This window comes from Electrona antarctica (genome assembly GCF_951216825.1).
Source record: "Electrona antarctica genome assembly, chromosome: 18".
Lineage (NCBI taxonomy): Eukaryota > Metazoa > Chordata > Actinopteri > Myctophiformes > Myctophidae > Electrona > Electrona antarctica.
The window spans coordinates 34,071,510-34,097,276 of record NC_136799.1 but is presented as its reverse complement, the minus strand read 5'-3'; the positions used below and the strand labels follow the sequence as shown (position 1 = coordinate 34,097,276).

General features: G+C 42.4%; 1 protein-coding gene across 5 annotated transcripts; it reads right to left on the bottom strand.

The window, feature by feature from the left end:
- Nucleotides 1-310: 310 nt before the first annotated feature.
- Nucleotides 311-25,767, bottom strand: atg2b (autophagy related 2B). Of its 5 annotated transcripts, none has more exons than XM_079527224.1 (43): nt 25,651-25,767; nt 24,579-24,981; nt 24,318-24,480; nt 22,566-22,718; nt 22,377-22,479; nt 22,127-22,289; nt 21,774-21,953; nt 21,112-21,208; nt 20,826-20,990; nt 20,174-20,325; nt 19,766-19,877; nt 19,359-19,602; nt 19,088-19,250; nt 18,874-18,966; nt 18,186-18,374; nt 16,680-16,953; nt 16,493-16,601; nt 15,907-16,108; nt 14,947-15,089; nt 14,678-14,835; nt 14,330-14,505; nt 14,076-14,226; nt 13,472-13,674; nt 13,026-13,106; nt 12,795-12,901; nt 12,225-12,317; nt 11,643-11,713; nt 11,483-11,559; nt 11,055-11,225; nt 10,339-10,471; nt 9,728-9,930; nt 9,263-9,492; nt 9,020-9,137; nt 7,926-8,117; nt 7,307-7,408; nt 6,804-6,882; nt 6,437-6,647; nt 6,012-6,081; nt 5,830-5,912; nt 5,551-5,672; nt 5,186-5,340; nt 4,903-5,052; nt 311-3,258 (listed from the first exon to the last, which is right to left on the bottom strand). In XM_079527224.1, the coding sequence occupies exons 2-43, from the start codon at nt 24,738-24,740 to the stop codon at nt 3,028-3,030; spliced, it is 6,234 nt and encodes a 2,077-aa protein (XP_079383350.1). In that variant the 5' UTR covers nt 24,741-24,981; nt 25,651-25,767; the 3' UTR covers nt 311-3,027. The 5 variants fall into 5 exon arrangements, with proteins under 5 accessions (XP_079383350.1, XP_079383352.1, XP_079383353.1 ...); XM_079527226.1 differs by having other exon boundaries at nt 25,638-25,669; XM_079527227.1 differs by lacking the exon at nt 25,651-25,767 and adding an exon at nt 25,563-25,579.

The window sequence follows — 25,767 nt, the reverse complement described above, 5'->3', positions numbered from 1 at the left end:
TCAAAATAAATGGCATTCAATGTTTGTGTTAAGAGAATGTGTGCGTTTACACAAACCCTCAAAGCTGGACATAGGAGGGGCTAGCGCCCCTCAAAAATGTCTAGAAATCAGGTTCAAGTCAGAACAAAGGGGGCAGGCCTGAGTTGTTTTCAGCACAGCAAACTGGCAAATGGCCCAGTATTTTTCAAATAATAAAATATCTAATTTGTCATATTGCAAATTAGACAAGTGGTTTGCTACATAAACGTGTATTCCATAGTTTAATATAGAAAGGAAAGAGTAAAAAGAATGTTGACAATTTCAGGTAAAGTGGACTTAACACTTTTTATTTCCCTTTAAGATAATTTCATGCTTTCAATACAAATTCCAAAAAAATCTTCTGTACACTTATGTACAAGAAACAATATTCTTAATTTCCACATAAACAAGGAAATAAGCAAATTGAAACCAGTGGATTACAATGAATCACACCAAATATCAAACATACACTTATAAAAACCCTACGGGCACATTAAGACTTTGGCTAAGGTCTTAAGCAAAAGGTAAACTTTTTGTATAAGTTTTGTAGTGAACAATCCCAGCAGCCTTCATGAAAACTGTGCATTAGCCTGCAACAATGATTAGAGCCAACAATCACATTGTGATACATCATGTCACTTGAAAGTGCAGATTAATCAGTTTTATTCCATGGTTGAAATGCACTACTTAAATCTGTAATTTCGAACTTATTTTAATGAATAAATGTTATTTTAACCAATCTGTATGTTAATACAGTACAACGAGGATGTATGCCTGAAGCTCATGAGGAAATATACATATACCCTCGCCAAGCGTGGATGTCTCCTCTTGTCCTATAGCGGTAGAAATGTGAAGTTTGTGAGAAATGTGAGGTCGCGAGACATGGCCAAAACATTTGGGTTTCCAGAGACCCCCGGCTAAATGACTGATAGTTATGAACCAAATGGACCCTTACAGGTCTGTACTCTGTACATTAAAATTAAACTAATACAGAGGGTGTATTGTAGACTTGGATCCTTGGAACATACAAATGTGTCACTCAGTCTGTGGAACAGAGAAAAAGTGGGACTGAGAGGATCACTTCTTGCCTACTTTCAAAGGCCTGATGCTATTGTCTGGTGGTGCACTGTACTTCACTTCTAACGCTTTACTAAAATCATTATTATGTAGCCAGGCACGCATTAACAACTTTCAACCTGACGTAGCTATTTTGGGCATAAAAAATATATATTTTCAAAGATGCGTTGTGAGTTTGTAGATCAGCTATTGTCCTGGATTTTTTTGGGGGGTGATTTCTCTTTTAGTTTTGGTAATACAAGATAAGTGGAGTGGTTGGAGGTGGTCCCTCTGCTCTTCCACTCGAGGTATTACATGAAACTCAAATGAAAATATCTCAGACATGTATTCCATTATACCAACAGTAACAATTTCTGCACGTGTGTGGTCACAGGTTAAATTCCAGGGTAGACATGAAATTACACAGCTTTATGTTGCTGACCTGCTACTTTGTTGTTGAATTACCTTATACAAAAGGTTTTCTATTAATGCATTTATTTACTCATTATTTAATGTCTTTTGTTGTAATGAGGGACCAGCTGATGTGGGAGGGATGGGGTGGGTTGGTGAGCAGGGGTTGATTTTTATCTAACCATTAATTGTCTATAAAAACCTGTATTGCTTTTGTAGAAAAAGGTAAAAATAAATTATTAAAAAAAACAAATCCTAATCCTATACGAGGGTCCGTGTGGTCTCGCATGGCCAGACTACTATTCCACAATCTCCGAATGTTATATAGTCTGGAACTACATCTCCCAACAGCTGAGAAAAGAAGCTATCGTCTGTTCATCATTTTTCAGCCAGGGCTACCGTGCTCCAGATTGTAAGACAGAAGCATTTGAAATTTGTTGAAGGCAACAGTCTTCAGCGAGACTACATGTGTGTGTGACACAGTAACAAGAAACAAGGCCTAATTACACGTTACTTACAATATAATTTTAGGGACATAACACCTAAGATACAGTATAGTGTTTGACACCAAGTAAGATAAGAGAATTCTGGGTGACTGATCACAGATGAGTTGTACACAGCTGCTGTATATCAAAACGAAGAAACTGCAGAGCATCCTTATCTCAGCCAGCCCAAAGGCAAAGGGGTAGATCATGTTTTCGCTGGAACGATCAGTGCCAAATTTCATGTGCCATAGAAGTACCTCTTATACCTTTTATATTTGTGAGGGGCGCTAACCCCTCCAATGCATGGCTTTCGGAAATGATGTCATGTGGCAGCCAAGTCTATGGGTTTTTTAATGTTTGTTTAAAGCACTTATTACATAAATTGTTTGCCAGCAAAGTCTATGGACTTTGAAAGTTTGTTTAGGGCAGCAGTTAAACATTGACGAAGTGAGACGTCATGTGGCCAATGGGGGCCACATAACCAGGCCCAAATATAGTCATAGATACATAGTAGCTGACTGACTTCACAGACTGGACACCCGGCCTAGCGGAGATACAGAATGCACTCAACCGAGCACATGAACGTCTCTAGTTTTCCTCAGTTATTTAGCTTTTAACATTTAAATAGAGACCCAATCTTTAAACCAAAAGTAATCCACATAAAGCTGGAGAAAAGGTGGCCTTGAGCGGCATTTATTTCCCATTAAGTCCCTTTGATTCAACATAATTCTAATGACCATGAAGGCACTGTGAGGGAAATGTTGGAACGGGTACTGTAACCTAATAAGCTGAATCACATTAGCTCAAATTGCTCAAAAGTTGAGCAAAGCAGTGAGATGAATATTACTTTATTTACACCAAGACTGACAGATCAGGTCTGATCAGACTCCATGTAGGAAGGGCTGAGCGTTGAATGGCCATTCGGCCCAAGTTCACGAGTAGACAATTCTCCATCATCCCCTTTCCGGTTACAGTGCTGCAGTGTACTTACTGTCCAACTGACCCCCATCCAGGGTGAGGTAAAAGCAAAATGGCCGTGTGTGAATATGGTCAATAATCACTCTTCCCCTTGTTTCCACTTCTGCGACTCCTCCTGGCGTGCATCGGGGTGAATCTGGTTCCGCATCCCGCCCAACACGTTGGAGGTGGCTTCAGTGGCCATGATGAGTGGCTTGACTACCGCCGGCGGTAGCTGTCGCAGAACCCCGCCCACTGCCCCCGTCATGCCGCGGTGCTCGTGCTCTCGGGTTGCTGTGTCATAGATGGTCAGTGCAGTGTCTGTGATTCCCTGTAACGTAACAGACATTCCATTAACAGACAATGGCTACGGATCATATCAGTAGCATCGTAGTGTACAGGTATTGCACTTTAACTGCTTCCAACCTCTGTCCCAAAATCATAATCATATTTTTTGCTAGAATGTTCAAGAATTTTCAATAATGTGTCATAGTTGTAGTCAGGGTTGTCAAATGCATCATTTTAGGTCACAAGTCGGATTGTGTAATTCCCCTAACTTTTTTCATGTATCTCAGTTGTTGCTATAACTATAAAGAAATGTCACTGAACAAATGTTTTAAGATTACATAGCAAGCATTATAGCCTATTGTAGGAATGCGAAGTCCCATCTTTTCTTCCCATGATCAAATGGGAGAGATACAAGTGGAAACAACAATGTATTTAACAAAACATAAATGAGTAGGCTAGCATTGTAAATGTCACTGTCATCTCTTTGTGTACTAAGCTTAGCTTTCACATGGAGGAAAGGAGAGATGCACTGTCTCAAGGAAGCAGGGGAATCAGAGTGTGTGTGTGTGTGTGTGTGTGTGTGTGTGTGAGAGGTGAGTGTGTGTGTGTGTGTGTGTGTGTGTGCGTGCGTGTGGCAGCGACAGAATAGAAAGAGTTCCAACGTTAAGGGGCACAAGAAAGATAAATGTGTTATGAAGTGAGTTTTGAATGTTATGAAGTGAGTTTTGTAACTTTAGAAATTATCTTTTTGACAACACAGTGGATTACACCACTTTAGCATGTTCTTCTTATTTGGAACAGCCTACTGTATGTCCCTCGCTTGGTGAAGGAATCAGTTGGAGTATTTTGTCCTGTACCCATGTCCACATGTTATTATTCCTGTGAGCGACACGCACTGATTGCAAAGAGGGATATGGGTAATTATCTGGATTGCTCCAACTCAGATAATTTCAGACTGAGAATGTCAGACTGGGGATTGAAAGAAGTTGCGCACAGCAGAGTAGTAGTTAACTAAATGTATAATCAATCACCCTGTATTGCTTTCTAAAGTATCTGCCTACACACAACTGCTGGTGCAACAGTAGGGAGAGATTGGCATAAAGTTCACTGTTGTAAAGCAGATAGAGCACAGGTCTCCGCCAGGTCAGGTAGGTTATTGTGGGCTAGCGATGTTTGGAATTCGCCTACGATCTACGATGGAATAAGAAAGATCTCATGGATCCGTCTTGATCACTTGACTATAGAGATGTGTACCGATTTGCGGGATGATAACATTTGTAGCCAGGAGTATAACAAATGTTTAGCAAAAACATTTAGCCTCCTGGTGGCGCTATATCGAACGCAGCGTTCATGATTTGTGGCATTTCGTTCAAAACGGGCCACTGCTGCTGTTGTCAATCTTAGCCAATCAGCCGATGTCGGAGACAATAAATGGTTGATTTTTGTTCTCCAAATCAGTAGCGGCACCAGGATTGCCTTCATTCAGTCTCATGAAGGAGTTGAGGTGAGTGAATCGTTATGCAAAATGGCCAGGGGCCATGTAGGAGCCGGTCGAGCCGCAGTAAACACATTACCAACCCATCTCCGAGCCTCAGTCTGGCCTAGGCTTGGCTTGGCTGTAGAAAGGGAGACACAGACAAGATACTGATGGAGGTGATGCAGGCAACAGTTTCAGTAGTTTCCATACCTCTTTTACAACAGTGTATGCTTTGGCCACTCCTTCTCTCAGGTCCACAGGCTGATGAGCCAAACCGTAATGAGAGAAGCGTTTTATCCTCTTTGTCTCCCTCTCATCGGGCACCGGAGACACCATGTCGTACGCCGTCTCAGCTGCTGCCTATGGAGGACAGAAGTTGCATAGTTGTTTGATTCCTCATGAGGTGGAGTTACTGAGGTCTCACTTAGTTAATATTGAATGAATTAAATGAACTATAACTAATGTATAGTTGTAATGGAAATGGACAATTCACCTGGACAGTCCGCACCATACGGTTAGTGAGCTCCAGAGCAGCCATTGCAGTAGAAGTCCCAAAAGAGGCGGTGCCACGTTGAAACCCGCGAACTATCCGACCGTCCTTCCGGTACTGCTCTATCGGGAGCCAAACCAAGTCCCTGAATCCCTGAACTAAATATAACAGAGAGCCGAAGAAAGAAATTGTTCCTATTTAAAGAACAAGCTTACTTATCAGGACAACACATGCTGACACGATTACAGTAGGATGCCAACATCATCAAGTGAGAAATGAAGTATACATTTTTGTGACCTAAAAGAAATTCAGTACCCTGCCTGTCTATTTGTGGAAGCCGGTTCTAGTTTAGAACAGTTTCTACTCACCCAACTGTACCAAAGAGTGAATAGGTCCCACTCCACCCAACAGTCCAGGCAGCTGGTTCTTCTTGATGTCATTTAACCACTCGTTTATTGCATAGGAGAAGAGTTTATCTACACCCAACAGTCTGAAAGAAAATAGAAAATTGTTCCAATCAATTCCTCCCCACACAATACTGTGTTGTCACTGCTGTTGTACTCTACTGGCTCACCTGCTAGTGAGGAGCAAAATCATTAAACAAAACGAAAGAAGTGTAATACAATGTTTGACACATTTAAACATACCCTTGTCGATAGCACAACCGTCGTAGTTTCAGTTCAGAACAATTCAGCTGAGTCAACCCGATTACGATCCCTGCAAATGTTCCCTGCAAAAAAAAGCATTCCTAAGATTATTCATCACAAGCACAAGACAAACAACAAAACAATGTGTTTTCCCACTTTATAACAACCCTCATCCTACATACCTGCTCCATTGACACATGTTTCCCATGGTAGTCCAGGCGAATGGGAACTTCAGACGTAAACCGAAACTCCCTGGTGATAAACAAGACAATCGTCACACACATCTGCCACCCACTAGCTTAATAAGCACATAAGCTCGATTTCATAATTCACCGTACAACAGTGTTGCATTGCAAGAAAATACACAATGCCATTTTTGAAAATATTTGTGTAGTCTTTTTTTAAGATTTGTTTTTGGGCTTTTATGCCTTTATTGATAGGACAGTAGACTGACAGGAAATGAGGAGAGAGAGAGATGGGGAGTGACACACAGCAAAGGTTGATTGGCAGCCTAGGAGGTGCCCGGACATCTACGCCAGCCATCCGGACCGTTTGTCTATAGTCTTACGGTTGGGTCACTTCACTATTAGTTATAAGATACACATACCTAAAGAATATGGGTTGGTCTGTAAAGGAAGGAACAGCAGCATCAGTTTCGTTGGAATCCTCCTGTCCAGACGTGGTGAGACCGTTGTGACTGAGGCGTCTCTGAGCAGGCACTGAGATGATGGGAGCAGGGTCCTGGCTGCTGCCCGGGTGCTTAGAGAAGCTGCAGGAGATCTCTGGGGCAGCTGGCTTCTTCATTGATACGCAGAGAGCTGTGGACAAAACATGTTGACATGAGACAAATTGAAACAGTTTTTTCCCATTGATTGGAATTGGGCTCAGGCTGTGCAAATAAATAAATACACTTAAATAAACTTAAAGTTTGAATGTTCAGAACCGTTGAGAAGCCATTGTAAAAGGAGTTTTACCTTCTTGTTCAGGTGGAGAGAAATACTCAACTTCTGCAGCGAGACTGGCAAAGAAATCCTTCATGAAAAACAGTGCATCCTGCAAACAAAAAGGTTATGTGTCTGTCATGTAGAATTCTACTGGATGTTGCTGATTCAAGATAGGATTTGATCATTTTAAAAGTTCACCCAAAATACACAAAAGAAATACATATTTTCCGTACACATTTCTTTCTTCACAAAAACTGCAAATTGGCAGGTGTACACTACAGTTTTCAATTAAACTGTTCACAATGAGGTCAGTGGATTATCAGGAGTAACTGTATCAAGATTGCGAGAGACGTTGCTGCTGAGTTTTTCAACTTTAAAATTTAAACCAAATGGAGTTCCATTGTTATCAGGCTAATGACAGACATCTCCAAATCTCGAAAAGAAAATCATATCAAAACTATATAAACTATATAACCACACAGAGAAAGAGAAAACGTGTTTATATTTGGTGTGAACTGTTCCTAGTTTTGTACCTGATCAATATTGAGACGAACAGGCATCAGGGAAACGCGTAAACAACACTCCTGGGGAGCTTGTCCTGTCTCTGGACACATGTGCAGCGCCCTCACCGTCAACTAACAGACAGAAAAGCACAGCATAAGGAAACGGCTTTCACACAACACACGTTTGTTCGCTCTGACAGGTCAACTGTCATAACTAGTAATCGATACCAAATGACTTTGTAGCATGGTGGCCCCATCGTAGTTTCACACTGATGATTTTACGGTGTAAATACAGCCCTCTTCTGTTTTAACTTATTAATTTTTTCCCAGCGGTCATGTGATCCACGGGGCTGCCCATGGTCCAAATGGTAATACTATATGTAGGGCTTTAAGTAACCAACAATCACTAAACCAATTAAATTACTAAAAAGTAATTTGATGAATTTTCACATTTACGGTAACCACTTACCGCTATATACTCCATAGTATGATGATCGCTAAAATAGCAGATCTACTCGCCATTTGTGAATTTTTCGGAAGACAAAAAAGAAAATGTTTGCATATAATAAATTAATAATATAACCAAAATAGTATCGCCAGTGGTTAATCGTACAGTATATGTTACAGTGGCCAATGTAGCTTTCCTCACCATATTGGAGTGGGCTTTGCGGGGCATTTCCTTGCTAGAATACAGATAGAGGAACTTGTTCATCTGTGAGGTGGCCAGTCTGTCTCGAATCTCCAGGTCCTGTACAATGAAGACCTGTCGGGACACTGGCTGGTCTGCTGCTGACCCAGGATCAGCCTGAGACTGAGGGTACACCTCATGTTGGAACCGTACCTGGAAAGAAAAAAACATCAAATTGAACGTGCAATCGAGAACTGACCTATATTTGAAATAATCACATTTTCTTTTAACCAATCTGAATGGTAGTGCATGTTTATAGATCACTTGCACATCTACAGTTGTTGGAGGTGGTCTCCCTGCTCTTCCACTGAGACATGTAAGACCATCTTAAGTCATCCACGAGAAACACGAGATTTGATTAAAAAACATTTAAAAATATAATTTGACCTAGGCCCCTCACTAGACTACAGATCCAGACTACATCTTCCGCCCGAGTCGGAAGTGACTCTTCTTCTCTGCTTATTTTGCGCATTTCTCTGGCACTAGCGTCACAATCTCGCCTAGAGGGCTAGGCAGGATTGTGTTAATACCACGACACAATGGGAGTAGGGTTGTGCCCATGCAGCACATTAAGGCCTGATAGACTATATTATGCCCAAAGGCACAGTAAAAAAAGAATCACACTTGTGTGAAGTGAGGGGAGCTCTTATCATCATATATCACATCCATGCTCAGTCAATCAAAACATCACTATGGGGTACACACAAACACACACTGCTGGGCATTGGAGGGGCTAGCGCCCCTCAAAAATGTTGAATCCTACACGTAACATAGAAATGGTCGGAAATCTCGGTACGCTCAAAATATGAGCGTAAATTGCTTGATGAATCTGACCCATTATCTCCACTGGTCAATAAAGTGGGGATGGTGGGTGGTAGGTGGTTGTGGTCTCCCATGTGGGAGACATTGGTTAGAATCCTGGGTGTTACAGTTACAACACATAAAACGTATGGAATGCAGCTTTAAGAGCAAAATGGCTTGCTGGATGACAACTATGACTATACAACTATATATCATCAAGAGAGAAGAGCAACTCAGAAGAGGAAGAGCTGTACCTTGCTGAGCTGGATCTCCATCAGGACATCAGGGTTCCTCCCTTTCCCGCCCCCTGCTCGTCCCGCAACCCTGCCCTGCCTCACTGGAGTTTGAGAAGGGGAACTATGGGGAGTGGAACTGCAAGAATGTCAAAAACCAAAAAGAAAAGCACAAATCAAACAAGTCAATTTATATTTGAATACACTTATAGCATCGCTATAAATAGTTATTTGTGCACGACTGATGGATCGTCCATGGCTCACCCCCGGCTCCATGCTGGAGAGGCAGTGAATGTAGCGTTCCCAAAGTCCTTCCCACCGTAGAGATGCCAGATGACAGATATCTCCCTGATGAGGTAACGCACCTCTGGAACAGGGAAGTTCATGGCCCCACGGCTTGAGTCACTGTTGTCCAGAGGCTGACTGAAGTAGTTGTCTTTGATTTCTATGATATCTGAAGTCAACCGCTTCACCACGGGCTCCTGATCCCGATCCTGAAACACACCATTCCTTTGAAGCGACAGACAAAACTTATCTTTTTCCTCAAGCTCATATGAAGTTCGGTGAACTTGGCAACAAGCAATAGGTGTGACGGAACCGAACCGTACTGTGGGCAACTGGAACAGAAGCAGCTAGGTGGCTGCACCGACAAGTGTCAAATTGCTAGGTTCCACTGACTTTTTAAACGATGGACTGATCACCCAAAGGTCTGTGCACAGTCATGCTTACCTGGTCTCTGGAGCCTGGGGTCTCTAGGATACAGAAGTCGTCCGTCTCTTGGGCCAGGGTGGGCACAGGGGTAATGAGGGGAGAGTGAAGCATCATTGGGTAGGTGGGGCTCGACTCTTGCGTTACGTTTCCGCTCTCGTCCGGAAACAGGAAGAGGTCTGAGCGAGGAGGGTCGTGGTCGTGATTCCGCTCCTCATGCATGCCTGTATGTGTGGGAAACCACAAGTCAAGTCTCATAGGCAATGTTCAGGCTGACAGCAGCTCAAATCATTTTGTTGGCCTATCCAGATTGGAATTACATTTATTTGATCAAGTATGAACAGCAAAAGAAAACATGGAAACAGAGTTTTCTAATCAGATTTGAGCTTTTGCTTGCCGGAAAGAGCCGATCTACGAGTTCACAACGCCTTGCGTCATTACCACAGTAGGCTTTGAAGTAAGATTGACGATGTGCGAAAACACAAATCCAACCTGATCACTTGCAAATAATAGTGTGGAGGATCAGTCCTGAATCATATTTGAGAAACAAAACGGATTCTCCTGCACTCTGAACAAAGCCATAACAAATTAAAGGTTTATTGTAGATCCACAGTATATTACAGCAAACTCACCGTTCTGTTGCAGGCCCTGTGCTGGCTGCCCATCCGTCTCCTCCATAGCTTCACTCATCAGGTCCTGTAACATCTGCTGGTCAGTCTCAGGGAGCAGAAGAGTCTGGGATGGTGGCCGGCTCGGGAACTCCGCCTGTCCAATGATATAAATGCTCAGACTGAGACTTCCTGACTAGGGCTGTCTGTCCAATGATATACACGCTCAGACTGAGACTCAACTGAGTCACAACGATTACATAATGATTGCCTGATCGCTATGATTTGAGATCCTCACAACTATTTTGCATAATCACCAGAATCTTTTCCATTCATTTGTATGAACTCACCGGTTGCAAAATAGCCGATCTACATGCACACACTGTGTCGTGAAGTGAGCTTATGGATCGCCTATTTTTGTAAAAAGAGTATTTGTAAAAAGTATTAAATGCCTGGCCTGTTTTGGCTGTTTCAGTGTATATTTAAATTATTTTTGTTTACAAAGCCTAAAGGTAAAGAATAAGTTGATTTATATGTTCAAATGTTCAATGCCTAAAACCACGCACAAAAACAGTGTGATGTGACAATAAAGATGACTCGGATTCTGAATGAAAATTCTTCATCTCAATTATTTGTAAAACAATCGTCTAGTAGTCCCACCTGACAATACCTTCTCTGAAATTAAGAGTTAGGTAATTTACATCCTACGCCATGGGATCATGGACGGTGTTGCTACGGACCTTGGCTCTGGCTGTGGTGCTGCTGCTTTTGGCCTCCGGCTCTGCAGGGGGCAGCAGGTCTCCGTAGCTGGCCACGTACTGGATGAGGTTCATGAGGGCTGCACAGGAGTCTGAACATGTTCTGATGTGAATGACATCACTGGAGCAGCGCAGCTCGAATCTGGGCTCTGTCTGTCACCCCAACAAGAGAAAAACAAAGGGTGACGAAAACAGAATCATGCAGCAGTTGTTCTCAATCCCAAAGTGGGGCCTGGGGACCCCCAGGGGTAATGCCTCATACCTCAAACATCGGCTATTTTCAAATAGCAAATGTATGTATACACTGGCTATTTGAAAATAGACAATCTACAATTATTTTCATCAGTGGGTAGAAACAGGCTTTCACCGAAACATGGCGATTGTTATCATGAGAAGCATGATCTTCTCACCAATACTCCATCCATTCCAGGTTTGACAGCTGTGATCCTGAGCTCCAATGTTCCCATGTCGACTACCTGTACATAGTCTGTGGAATAAAACAAAGGTCAGGGCAATCAAATCACTAGCATCTTTAAAAAAAAACTTGAAAGGATTTATTTATTATCCTACCACGCGTTAGATTGACAGAGACTGCATTAGTCTTGTCGGACAGGAATAAGGCAGCCTCATCCAAGATTATCCTGGAAAAAGCACAGAATATTCAGTAATGACATATCCTTCAGTAATAGAAGACCCATCTCTGTTGTGGCTCTGCTATATTGTCCGTTTTATAAAAAATAAAACATAGAAAATATTGTAAATTAAAAAAAGATCTACATTGAACGTTTTTGACACAGACTTTTGCCGAAGTAATAATTAAGACTATGTGTATGGCCTACCTTGTTTTTCCAGTAGCCTATCTCTACTGGGGTGTACTGTAGCTAATTGAATGTCAGGTGAGAGGAGCAAATATTGAAACATTTATTTAGCCTACCCAGACCTGGTAGTACAGGTGTGCAGGCAATATTTATCAAAACTATTCATATAATTGATTCACATAGATTCATGCCTTTATTCATGGTGTTAAATTCCTGAGAAATGGACCTTCTTTCACATAATATACGTGTTCGGTTATGTGTAAATATACTAATGACAATAAAATAAAATAAAATAGAACAATACCCCTGGCATAAGGACCTGAACTTTTTGTACCTGAGTGTAGAGGAAGAGTGGTCTAGTGAGACACTGCTGGACACACTGAATGTCTCCACAACCAGCAGTGATCTGACAGGAAGGTAAAGGGGTCTGTTGAGAAGACAAAACACATGAGATGCATTAGAATACAATAGACAGATTAATACTTACTACTACGGTACTTCCCATAATATGCTATGGTGCCTCCCTGCTTCCTATGGTGCCCGTTATCTATAATGCAACTAATAAGGTAAAGATTCTATCCTTTAACCCATTATACTTTAGCTATTGAAAAATAGCAGATCTACAAGCTCATAGCGCGGCACCGAGTGCTGCGCTACGAGCTTGTAGATCTGCTTTTTTTTAATCTTGAAAATGTGGTGCAAATCTTTGAATATATATTCTATCAGAGCAAACGTTTTTAACGCCACACATTATTTGTGGACTCCTTGACATGAAATATTGAGCACCACTGATATAGAAACATAGGTATTTCAGAAAACTGTCAGGATTTAGAAGACTTTTTTTTATTTCGACGTCAGGCCTAAATGGGTTAATACTTTCATATACAGGTTGGTTCTACAGTACCTGTAATCTAGAGAGCAGCTCCATAGGTGTAGATGTAGGGTGGTGATGGACGTAGGTGGGGTGTATCCTAACACAGGCTCATCAGAAACATTCAGGAAGTCAACAATCTATCACACACACAAAAAGAAAGAGGTTAATATTGTGCTGCCTTTGAACTTTATTTGCAACCTTTCACACAAAGCTAAAGTAGCTCTGGTAGAGTTATTTTGGTTCTAGCTCATCTTGCCCTACCTGGTCATACCAGCCCAAACTGGAGGGCACTACCCTGTGCTGGAGTGTTGCCCCCCTCACTCCAACAGCCACCAAGAATTCCTTTATGGGAAACAAATAGTTAGCTGCAAGTAGTAGTGGATAAAATTAGCAAACTGTATGGTAGAGTAAGAGTATGTTTAACACAATATAACTAACAACTGCGGTGATTGCTTTTCTGCTGAGAAATGTAGATGATGTGGTCAGGCAGGACCACACTGGTTGACAAGAGGCATTGCATGAAGCGTCTAAGCTTAGCAGTAGAAATTGCAGTGAATGCGGGAGACTTGAGTTATCACCCGTGTTGAGAATCTCTGGACTACATTAACCGTCAGTAACAATTTCACAGTCACACAATTCTCGATTCACGGTTCTCCTCTCAACATCTATTCATTCAAACTGGGTAAACAGATTAGTATTGCTCTGACCTTGACATTTCGCTCCATGTTTTGGGATGAGATTTTGACAGCAACAGACAGCATGCTGTGAGCCTCCAGGCCAATGCCCTCCGAGGGTGTTGACACTCTGACAGGAGAGGACTCTGATTGGTAGATGCCTGGCTCCAGCCAATGGGGATGTGTCCTGCAGGGCAACTTGATGTCTGAGCCAGAGGTGTTTCCCTCCACAAGGCCTAAGACATATACAGATGAACCATAATCAATTTAACTGTTTTCAACCTGTCGTTGAAAACGCCCACTGCGTCGGGTGCAGTACTTAGTTTAGACAGTTTTTGGTTTAGACCAGTCATTAGACCTACAACTACAACCTATCTCAAACCCTCACCCTAAACCTAACCTCCCACGGGGCAGCACACCTAAACCTAACCTTAACCCATGTCTAACCAATGACTAGTCTAAACTAAGTATGCACCCCCACTGCCCATGTCTTCTGTGTATTTCTCTGCGAAACACACAGTAATCTCAGAAACAGATTTGAAAAAGTGACAGAATGACCTACATCCATGAGACTGAAACACAGAAGTTTTGCATTGGGTAACAATTCAACTAAACCACATTTAAATTCCTGGTTTACCTTGGTGGTACATGCAGATGCTGCTGGTGTGGAAGCAGATGAAATGTTGGTCTTTGTAGCCTTCATACTGAGTGACACTGAACAGCACTGCGTTCTTCACCTCCATCCAGAACTCTCCGTGTCGGTTCTTCACTACAGTCTTATCCTCCCTCTAAGGAAGACACATTAAAGGTCTAGTCTATTAGCAAGAGGTCAAAAGGCATAGGCGTAACAAAAGAAAAGAAAAAAAGCACAAATGTATAAGTTAGGCTTACCTTAGCATTAGTCTGTAGAGATATCAGGCCGTGGTTGACACTGAGGATGACAGAGAACAGGCTCTGGGACGACTTGCTCTGCGTCTTGGGTTTTTTCTTTTTGCGAGACCGTAAACCCAGTTCAGACGCAGGACAGTAGTACTGAAGGTTCTCCTCCTCCGAGCCGCTGGTGTCCTCTGCAAAAACATCATCATCAGCATGGAGTCAAAGAGTGCCGGATGAATATGCCCAAAAAATATTAAAGAAATAGTAAAGAAAATAATATTCCCAACTCTGATGGTTTCACATTACAGAAGATTAGCATTTGATCAAATGCTAAAAATGTGTTCATCATAAATGTTCTCTCACCCTCAGGCCCAGTGGAGCGGAACTGGCTGAAGCTGTCCTTAGAGTACGTGTTGATCAACTGACTGGCTACAGACAGTCCAACTCCATATGGCATGTTCTCAACTGTCTCCACTGGTGACGGCGCAGTGGGCTCCCATAGCAGCAGATCATTATTTACTCTGTAAGACAAATGGGGGGAGTTACGTAAACGCTATTTCAGAAAACAATTTAGATTTATTTTTAGTTTTATGTGAAACAATAAATAACATGGCATTGTATGAAGTCTGTACCTGTTGTGTAATTTTTCATAAAATGTTTTGCTGGGCAGTGCCAATTGGACATTAGGGATATATAATTCAAGAATAAAACGAGAGTTGTTTGTGGTTTTATCCTGGAACTCTGTCATCTCTGCGATATCACCGGGAATGACCATCTGAAAAAATAGAAAGATTTATAGAAGTTGTGTCACTGCCATCATGTCTATAAAGTCTGTCAGGTTTGCATAGCTGTACCCCTCATACCAGTTACAGAATGACGTACTGTCAAATGATTGGGGACAGAATTCAATTCAAACAAAGAATAAACCTCTGTTCCACTTTGCTGCTTCACGCTTGTCAAAGCAGCTAAGCTCCACCCATTCCGGATATCAAAAGGTTAATACCAATGTTTGAATTTGGCACATTTTTAACCACTTTCAACCTGGCATTGCTATTTTGGCCAGGTTACAATTGTAATACAAATAGAGCGGTGCCCGTTGGGCACTGGCCTACTTGGAACGATGCAAGTAGGAAATTAATGCCCCACCCGGAACGATGCTTGTTGGAAATGCATGCCCCACCCAGCTATTATGTCTGTGTCCCTTTTATGCCCATATATGGAGTTCTTTGTCAGGCATGCCCAAATATGGAGTCTATGCAGATGTCAGAATGATGTAAGAACAGACCAGCTCCATATATGGACACTGGACAGTGGCCTTTTGGGGGCGGTTCTGGACACTGCAGTGTGTGAAGTTTTGTCTGTGTGCCTGGGCTAGTATGGAGTACAATATTTCTGATCAGAGTTCTTGGAGGCCAGTCCGGGGCGGTGTGGAAGTTACCCCATATTCAGGCACATATTCGATGCATATACATAAATACAGAGATATTTCGGGGACATACAGATTTGGGCAAACATTTAGGGGACATACTACAAACGCTGTTCTACAAGGGGGCTGCTCAAAAACTAATTTAATGTCTTAAGACACAACACACCTCCTCAGTCTCGTACATGACCCTGCGTGACGAAAAAGGTGAGGGTTCATGTTTCCCAAAGTCGCAGACATCCTTCAGTGAGTGGGCAGCCCCCTCCTCCTCTTCTTCCTCTGGGGAATGGTCGTCGCCACCCTCATCATCTTCAGCTGTGGCACGCTCGAGGATAGAGTGGACGGCAGTGGGGTTCATCTTCAGCACAACTCTGTAACACAGACAACCCCAATAGAACAAGGATAAAAAGTGTTTTTTGTGACTGGTGTGGTCAGCTGGGCCAAAAAAAACATCATAACTCACAGTTAAATATCAATGCTTTTCAATGCACAGCAGCAGTCAAGAACATTTCTTCAAAATGCTGTTTTTAGTAAACAGCATTTACTTTTACTTACAAATCTTAAGTACAATTGATATGAGATACTTTTTATACTTATGCACAGTAAATATATTGTGGTATTCAAATTTTCATGACATTTTCATTTATATAAGAGTAATTTTCTAGTGATTCTTTTTACTCAAATGTTGCATTATTTTGGGTTGGGTTGAGTGCATCATTTCTGAATGGGTGATTACAGCTATACCAGAACCTTACCGTGGCCAGTCAAACTTTCCGCTGTCAGATGTTGTCATATCTCCATCCATGGTGTGGGACACCCTGAGGAACCTTGCAGCTGGTTGAGCAGGCTCCTCCTGGAACCTCCCTGTGGAAGAGAGATACTTCCGTTTAAAACGGTTCCTTGGCAAGAGGTTGGAGACATTTTATTTCCACAGTCACATACCAACAAGCTCCCTGAAGATGAGTTCCATCTTGGTTTGCTCTGGAGAACTCCCTCCCATGAACTCAGTCTTCATCTCAAGGTCCTCCAGATCCAGGTACAGGATTTCCTTTTGTAGGGACTTCTTAAACCATGGGCCCCTCTCCTGATCCGAGCGCAGGTCTGGGATGGGGAATCGGACCACCAGGCACAGCATTGGGGAATTTACCGTCAATGACACGTGACAGCTGGTTGGTGTACGGCTGTCATCAAGGAAAACCTCTGCAAATGCCTTGTGCTGCAAAGTAAATGTAAGGTAAAGACAGTATGACTTAACTGTCATTGCATCTCTGTATGTATTTATAATTTCATTTTACCGACGGCACGGGATGGCGGCCATTGCGCTGTCTGCGTCACTGTATTTTACGCACATGAACTGGCTACTGGAGGCTCGACTGTTGGACTCACCACAGAGAGCTATTTGACAATAAGTACTACAGACGAAAAACAGTTTAAGTCACACTAATTATCACACTAATTATCCATAATGTAAAAATGATGGATAAGGAGTGAGGACAACGAGGCCTTTTCGTGGAGGGGTCAGAATAAAATGTGGACTTACTAAACTGTTTTTCGTCTTTATGTGCCACTATATTGGCGAGGAGTATAACATTAATTCAGCCGTCTTATTGAGTATGCCCGACAGACACACTGCAGACAACCTGGCTGGTAGGTAAACTAAACGATGCAGTGTTGGAGGCTTGGTAGCCTGGCTTTGCTCACTCACACCTCGACACAAGAGTGAATCCACATTATCAGTATGGCTAAAGCCAGGCTAGAGGCTTGGGCACTGAAGGTGCGTTCAAACCTGAAGATATATATTTGTTTCCAGTCACTTCAATCGCTTCACTTTGGTCACACAGGTCAGCGTTGGTAAAACAAATGTATTTTTCATGCGAGATCTGAAGCCGTCTTCCCCCTCCCTCGAGTGGTGGATTATATTATTGATACAACTGATATAAAAAGTACACCGTAATTTAACATTGGGAGTGTAACCATATGGACCCGCTCGTTCCATTTTGTGGTCTCAAAACACCTTTAGGCTACTGGTAAAGTGTGTGCATCACAGTGCATGTGTTCACGATAATGCACGTTAAGTGGACTGGGACTCGAAAAACCCTGTTGTATTTCTTTTTTTAATGGTTTAAAAAAAGCAGCTAACGGTTAATTAGATGGCAAGGCCTAACGGTAGCCGGTTAATACAATGTCTCTAAATGGCCACCCCTAATTTCCAGGACTACACATTCTTCACATACAGTAGGCATATATCAAGATCTTGTAGCCCTGAAAATGCAGTTTGCGCTTCAGCTGTGCCAATTTTATACTTTGTTGAAGGTAGCCAATCTACAAGCTCACGACGTGTCACATTGTGACGCAAGCTTGTAGATCAGCAAATTATTGAAACTTTTCAATTATGACATGCCTAAAATGGGGACGTCAGGGTGAATGCGGTTCAGGGGATATCCTTACCAAGCTAACATGTTTATTGTAGGACGTATACATGTGAGAAGCCATCATCTCTGTGGTAGCCAGCTTCTGGGGCTGTAGTAATGAGTTAAGACGGTCTACGATGCTGATGTCTAGCTCGGAGCGGACCACACCCAGCTCTACGTGAATGTCGGCCTTCCTGGGGATGGTGCTCAGACGCACCTGGCCACCCTGTGCAAAGGAGTAGAAGATGGATCAAGAGCTGGAGATTAGAGCACAGGGTGTATTGTTGGCTTATGCCTGCTTTATACTTTGTCATGTGGCGCTGTCGCGTGCCGAAAATAGCAGATCTAAGCTCACAACACGTTTCGTGGGCGGCTGTGGCTCAGGAGGTAGAGCAGGTCGTCCAAATTATCTGTGGGTCGGCGGTTCGAATCCCGGTTTCTCCTGTCCACATGTCGAAGTGTCCTTGGGCAAGACACTGAACACCACATTGCCTCCAGTGATTGCCACCATTGTTGTGTGAATGTGGGAAATGAGTCAACGCTGGCATTGACTGTTCGCCACTTCACCTCCCAATGTATGAATGAATGGACCAATGTAAAGTGCTTTGAGTAAGCACTCAAAATGCAATCCATTATTATTATTCATTGGGCCGTGTGTTGTGAGCTTGGAGATTTGCTATTTTTGTCATGCGATATAATCGTATGACGGAATTAAGCATTATTACCTGAGGGCCTCTGCGCTCAGCCAGTTTATAAAGCAGGTGAAGGCAGGTGGTTGGTGACTCATCAGCATCAGCTGGGGTATCAAATGTCAGGAGCTGAGGTGTGACAGGGACATTTGTGAGACACACTCGTGAACGATGTGCCAAATGGGTTTAATTGCAGTACTTAATCAGCCAAAGCTGCCATGCCATGTGTGCTAATGTTGGGAAACCTAACCTCCGTGTACTGAACCCTTCTTTGGGAACCATCGGCAGTGGCTTCAGAGGGAAACAGGCATTCAACAAACTCCATCTTGCCTAGGGAAACATCAGTGCTAAAGGTCCGCAGGCTGGAGCCCTGGCAGTGCTCGTACTTTATCTTCAGATCTTGGCCCACAAACCTGAAGAGAAAGACCCTGGTTAGGCCTTAATGCACACAATGACAGTCTGCTCCCGCCTTATTGGTGCCAACCCTGTGGAAGAGGAGTTTAGTGAGTAAGTAAGCACACCTGAGGTGGTCGTGGGGGCAGGCCTGGTCAAACACGGTCCGAGACTGGAGGAAGGCAGCTGCAGGCAGCTGGCCTGGGTCCACCATGCTGAAGAAGTCTGTGGCCATGGGGGCAAGAGGGCTGGGAGCAGCATCTGGTGGGGGCAGGGGGTCAATGTGGAGGACAGAGACAGCCAGGCTGCCCAGAGTCAGCCGGAATACCAGCTCTGGCCTCGACTCATCACCATGGGTTTTAGATGGATGGGCTGAAACACAACACGACAACAATGATGCCACTGTATGCATATACTGTAGATATTGTCTCGTTACTCTGGTCAGTAAAAAACAAAACAACAACAAACAATACAATAGAGAATGGAAAACTATGACTTGAACAAGAAGGATAATTTATTCTGCTGAAGCACTTACAGGTCTGTCTCAATAATTTTGGGGGGAATTGTAAATCTCGGGCCTGGAAAGGGCCTTCATTGGTGAGCTTCTCTCTTTGTCTTGGCACGTCCAGATAATCATCCCACAGATTCTACAGGGACAAACACACACATTCAGTGAGACCAAGACACCTGCTAAACCTGCTTTGTCATATGAGCCGAAGCATGGACCGCAGGTATGTATATAGACAAAATAAACTCAGACCAAAGTATGATAATGAATAATCTATACACACAATGACAAATTATAATTAACAACTTGACATCTCTATCGGACAAAGAATATTGAAAATAACAGATACACAGGGTCTTTGTAGATAAACTTGACAATGTCAATAGTCTATTCTAACATGTAGGTATAATCATAGTGAAAGAGGTGAGCATTTACAGTTGCATTGCCACAAGGAGACTCCCCTGGGGAGGCAGAGTAGTTGCTGTTTAGAGACAGGTCCAGGTCGACAGTGGGCGGTTCACCCAAGGGAGGGAGGGAGGACAAGCTGTGAGACATGTCCATGTCGGCCATGGAGAAGAACACGTCCTCTGCACAGAGAATAGATTTAGGGGTGCAACAGTTAATCAAACTAATCAATTTAATCATCGTTTAATCAAAAAGTAGCAAAAGTATTAAAAGTAGCCAATCTGCAAGCAAGCTACACCATGCTTTAAATAGGGCTTTAAGTGTTTCATTAGACTAATTGATTTAGTCGAGTACAAACATTATTATTATTATAATTTACGAAACATGCTTCTCGATTATTCAATGAATTGAAAAGGTTATCAATAGAATAGATGCAGCACTACATAGATTTGGTGATGGAAAGATGCGAGTAAAGAAAATAAGATCAGCCATTAGACCAAATGTCATTAGACAGAACTTCATCATGATGACAGCTGATTTGTAGGACTGCGGATGCTATTGAAACCAACATCCATTTTGCTCTGCCATCACACTTGATGTGGGAAAGTAAACCCCACCGCACCGCAAGTACGACTTAAGAGGAACATGGCCGCTGTGTGAACATGGTCAAGCAGAATCTAACCCCGGCTAGACACGGTTCTGGTAGTCTGGCTCTCAAAGAGCTCCGGGTCAGCTCCGGGTGTAGCAGTGTCCTTCTTTAGACAACGGTTCAGTTCCATGTGGAGCCGGTATTCATCTTCTTGCTGCATGGGACGACTTTTCCTATCCTTGGCCCATTCCTGTGCTCCTTCAAATAAAAAGCAAGAGAGGCTCCATTCACTCCATTCCAACTGTAAATAACTATTATTATTTGTCTTTAATGTTGTTGTGGTGGAACCACAGACATCTCTAAACAACGGCCCGCTTACCTCCACCTGAGAAAGCTCCAAACATGTCCAGTAGAAGATGGACTTGTCGTGGAGACAAGAGGATGATCATTGTATCAATTTGTCCATCAACATCCAGCTGAAAAGCAAAGTATATATAGAGTAATTTTAATCACTGATTGACAGCGACTGCCCAAAAGGTAAAATGTTCCACAAATCAAGTCAAATGAAATAATTTGTGAAAATCTAAAAGTTGGCCCAATCTCAATGACAAATTCTAGGCCCAAGAGTTCAACAATTTTAATCCCTATCCGAGAGGATCAGATTTGGATTTTGGAGGTGTTGCAAGGTGAACTGCCTCAGGCTCAATGCCGACAAGACTAAGGAGATGGTTGTGGACAAACCACTACAGCCCCTGTATTTACTTGCATGTAAACGTTTTGCATGCGAGCTTCTTCCATTTCACAATGCTAGGAATTGTGGGTTATTGCCTCAAGCCAAGTCTGCAGCAATGCATACTTATGGAAAGTATCCACAAAAGGGTCAAAAAGTCAATGGGAGAACCGGTTTGCACTTGCCAATTCTACAGTGGGACAGCCCTCATGGACTTAACAGGGAAGAGCATCAGAGCCTGAATGCATGAGTGCGGACATTGAAATTGTGCCAATGTTGTCATTAAAAAGTAACAGGCATTAGACATGTACCTTTGCTCCAGGCATTACTAGGTTATGCTTCAGGGTGAGCGACAGTTCGACTTTACCACCAAAGCTGCCTATCTGCATCGGCTCAAAGGTTGTAGCTGAGGATACTGGCTCTGTGAACTGGGGATGAGGCTCACATATGATTTTGGGGTTCCAGCTAGGGGAGAGCTTGGCCTCAGTCTCCTGGAGAGAGAAAAGTTCATACATTTAATTAATTAATTAAACAAATAAACAAATAAACAAATACATAAATAAACAAACAAACAAACAAACAAACAAACAAACAAACAAACAAATAAATAAATAATCAAAGTAATGTGTGCCAAGAAATGAAGAAAGGAAAGCTGTAAACCCACTGCAGATGTAGGTGAAGATTTGAAACCAGCACGCGCTGCTTCTGAGAACTCATCCCAGAAGATGGTGACTCCTTCCATCTGCAGGTTTTTATGTGCAAATGTGGTGGGTTGGTGCACATTGACACTAGAACTCTCCTCACCCGTTTCATCGCAGTAAACAATTCTAAACAAAAGATTACTTTGTGTTATTGCTCTTTAACAAAGGATTAACAAATACTGTAGGTCGACCCATTGAATTAACTCCACTTACTTGTTGATCCGAATCTCAAGAGCAATTCCAGTTTTGGAATTATCTGGAATGTGTTCAATTCTAAGAACTGTATTCAAGAACGTCACTTTGACTCTCCTCAGAACTAAAAAAAAAAAGACAACATTATCAATACATACTTTGTGCCAATTCTACCTATTAATTCACGTTTTGACTTATTATAACATCTACCTGTTTCTATGGTTTCTGCAAACTTCTCCAGTCCTTCAAATGGTTGAAAGCTCTCCCCCATATCGTCAGTAAGTTTCTGGCTTAGACATTCTTTGGCAAGCTGCATGCTGCTGGTCATGAAGCTGGACCAGTACATGGGTTCCATGCCAGAGGCTACGGGGGGGGAAAGCATGACGAACAGCAAATAAATTACGAATTTAACAACAAAAGTGATCAAATAAAATCTACACCTATCACCGACACTTACAATAACAAAAATATCAATCAATAAAAAGGGAAGGTTTCTCTCACCAAGTGGACTGAAATTTAGAAGTGTAGTTCTCATCATTAAATTGAGAGATTAAAAGGCAGAAATTACCAACTGGAAGTAAAGCAGGAGAAACTAAAGGTTCAAATTAGGAAGAATTCAGCGAGAATCGGGTGTTGGCCAGTATTCTTATTAAACCTTACTTTGACCATTGATCAGGGTCTCACTACCGAGCTAACCCAGGGTTCTATAGTTTGGCCCTTTTCCCCTCTATACCAAATCTCTTTGTCGAACAAGCTCACAATGCGTTGTGAATTGTAGACCTGTTTGCCAAACATTAACCCATTTTGGCCTGGGCCGATTCTAAAAACGCCTTCTAAATACTGACCTAAGTTTTCTGAAAAACTTCAAATATTTATATAGCAGCATCATTTTTTTGTAATTTTTCAATACTGTACATACTGTACAGAACCCCAAGAGGGGTTCCCGTCCAGAAGGGTAGGGTTACAAAAAGGGGTTCCCGCCTATAATGGGTTAATAGAAATAGTACATGCCCATAAAAGGGACACCGTATATTTGACTCGAGACCACCTAAATAGAGACAATCAATACCGAGATCATAATTGTGTTCATAGTTAGGACTCAAAATGTACACCATTTTTCTGCTAGTATTTCAAAAGGATCCACCTACTGTATTCTATTGGATACAGTGGTACTACATGGACTTAATCAAAGCCTTTAATTTAATTGCTTTCTGTGACAATCTTCTTATCCTTCTCAGTGCGCTGATGCAATAGTCTTAGTCAGACCATTACCCTTTAGAGTAGTCCAGGTCCATACTGTTACCTGTGATATTGCTAAAGTGAACATTTTATCATGAATGCTTACGCTGCACACAGAATTAGGTGACATTATGCAGAATTTTCTCTTTTCCACAAGAGTATCTTAAGACTTAGGATACTCTTGTGGGAAAGAGAAACAATATATCATCGTTCTTGTTTGAATAGTCTAAAGTTAGAAGCTTCCTAAAAGTGTGTTAACAACAGTGCCTGAATCGATGCCTGAATATACCATAGAGTAAAAACTCAATGTGCATGGTTGTAGCCATAGTCTCTGCTCCGTGTACATATGTACAGTAGCCACACATATTATGCATGTACTCTGTTGATAGTTCGGTACACTGCACTACAGCATCCCAAAAGACAATCCAATGATCCTTGTGATGTGGATCAATGCTCAAGTAAATTAATAATTATTTAAGCGAGCATTGCCCAAAACCAAAATAGCACCCTTGTGTATGCTATCGGTATATTGACAGATATGAGACCATCAAATTGCGGTCTTGAGACCTGACTCTGGCAATAGTGTGACACAATAAATGGTGAGTTGCTTATGTGACATGGGGGGGGTGGGGTTGGGCATTGTAGCTTTTTCAGACACACAAGACCTACAATCAACCAAAGGTTTCCCATTAAAGAAAAAAGGTGAAGGTATCATTTCCTCACCCATCCGTGGTCTTGGTCTGAACACCATCTCCAATCCCTTGATCTCTAGTGCACAGTTTTCTTGCAATAGAGCCGCCCATGGTACAGTTAGAGAAATTGCCTGGATGAAGCCCTCTATTACCTCAAAGGGGGCATCTGCTGTCTCTAGAAGCTCATTCAGTGACTGAGGAAAACGGGGGGAAATGCTTAGGTCTATTTCAGTACACATATTTAAGTCTACTTAATTATTATGTGAGGCATTCTGTCATAATGTAAACATACCCATTTGTCCAGGGGGACTTGTGCAAGAGATCCAGTACCTTGATAGAGATCTAAGCTGAGTTGATCCAAACTCAACTTCTCCTGTAGAAAGTTTCCCAAGTACCGATGCAGGAGGTATCTGCAAGCCCTCTTTTTAATGGACTCTGAAAAGGGCCAAGGCATCTTCACTGGATGAATTTACCCCCGAAAAGTAAAAAGGTCTTCTCAACAGAGGATGTTAGCAGCTAAGAAAATAGCTGCCAATTTACTCATGGATATCCTGTTCTGTCATCCTGTCGACTTTAAAAAGTCAATAAAACGTGATCCCAAGCTTCTTCCGCATCCCAATAGTGGGGCCACTTCAAGAGATGTGCTGGAACTTGGAGATATGTTTGGCAATTGGTCCGACTCCAGTTTGCTGCGCCTACAGAATATAAACACATGGTGACTCTCTTGTAATCTGACACATCGATCGCATAATGTTTACAGACAGAGAGCCATTTGGCAAACTACATGATTACACCACTACATACAAATACATCCATGTTGTTTACTCCAGTGCAACGTGAATTTTATTCCTATTGTGGACCAGGAACTAAGACTTGTTCATTTATTGCACCAGCTCATTTGGACCCTTAAATTATAATAAACAATATATTACCAACAAACAAACAACACCAATGACATCGCAATTAATAAGCCGGGGTATCGGTCACCCAAAAACAACTCGCACGACAACCTGTATCAATGGGGGTTTATATCATCTAACTTACCGCGTGTTAAGCTGTCATAATGATCAAGATATAAACAAGGCGGTTAGACAGTCACAAAGGCATGCCAAAGCTCCGGCTAGCACGTCAGTGGCTAGCTAACCCTAATGATTATACTGGCTGACTGGGCTATTATCTAGCAAGCTAACAGGCTAGCTAGCTGGGCTGTCTAGTGTCTAGACTTAAAAAGAAACATTGTATTTGTTAAATTCTCTTCTATGACAGATACACGTACACCGTCCAAATAAACATAAAGCCGTAGAAGCGCTGTGCAACACGCTGAAGGCCAGAGTTCAGTGTTGCTTCATACTTATCTATCTCACCTTCTGCATGAGTTGTTTACAAACACTTTCATGACGACAACTCAGTCCGCACCAAGAGCACGAGCACCACGGTGGACATGCACCGCAAGCTAGGATTAGTCAACGACGTCAACACGC

What these genes read in the sequence shown, in the direction of transcription:
- atg2b (XM_079527224.1), bottom strand. Translation starts at nt 24,740, where the DNA reads ATGCCTTGGCCCTTTTCAGAGTCCATTAAAAAGAGGGCTTGCAGATAC. An exon ending in CATCTGCATGTACCACCAAG is followed by an intron (nt 13,675 to 14,075) that starts GTAAACCAGGAA and finishes TATATGTCTTAG; the next exon opens with GCCTTGTGGAGGGAAACACC. An exon ending in GCACCACAGCCAGAGCCAAG is followed by an intron (nt 10,472 to 11,054) that starts GTCCGTAGCAAC and finishes ATCATTGGACAG; the next exon opens with GCGGAGTTCCCGAGCCGGCC.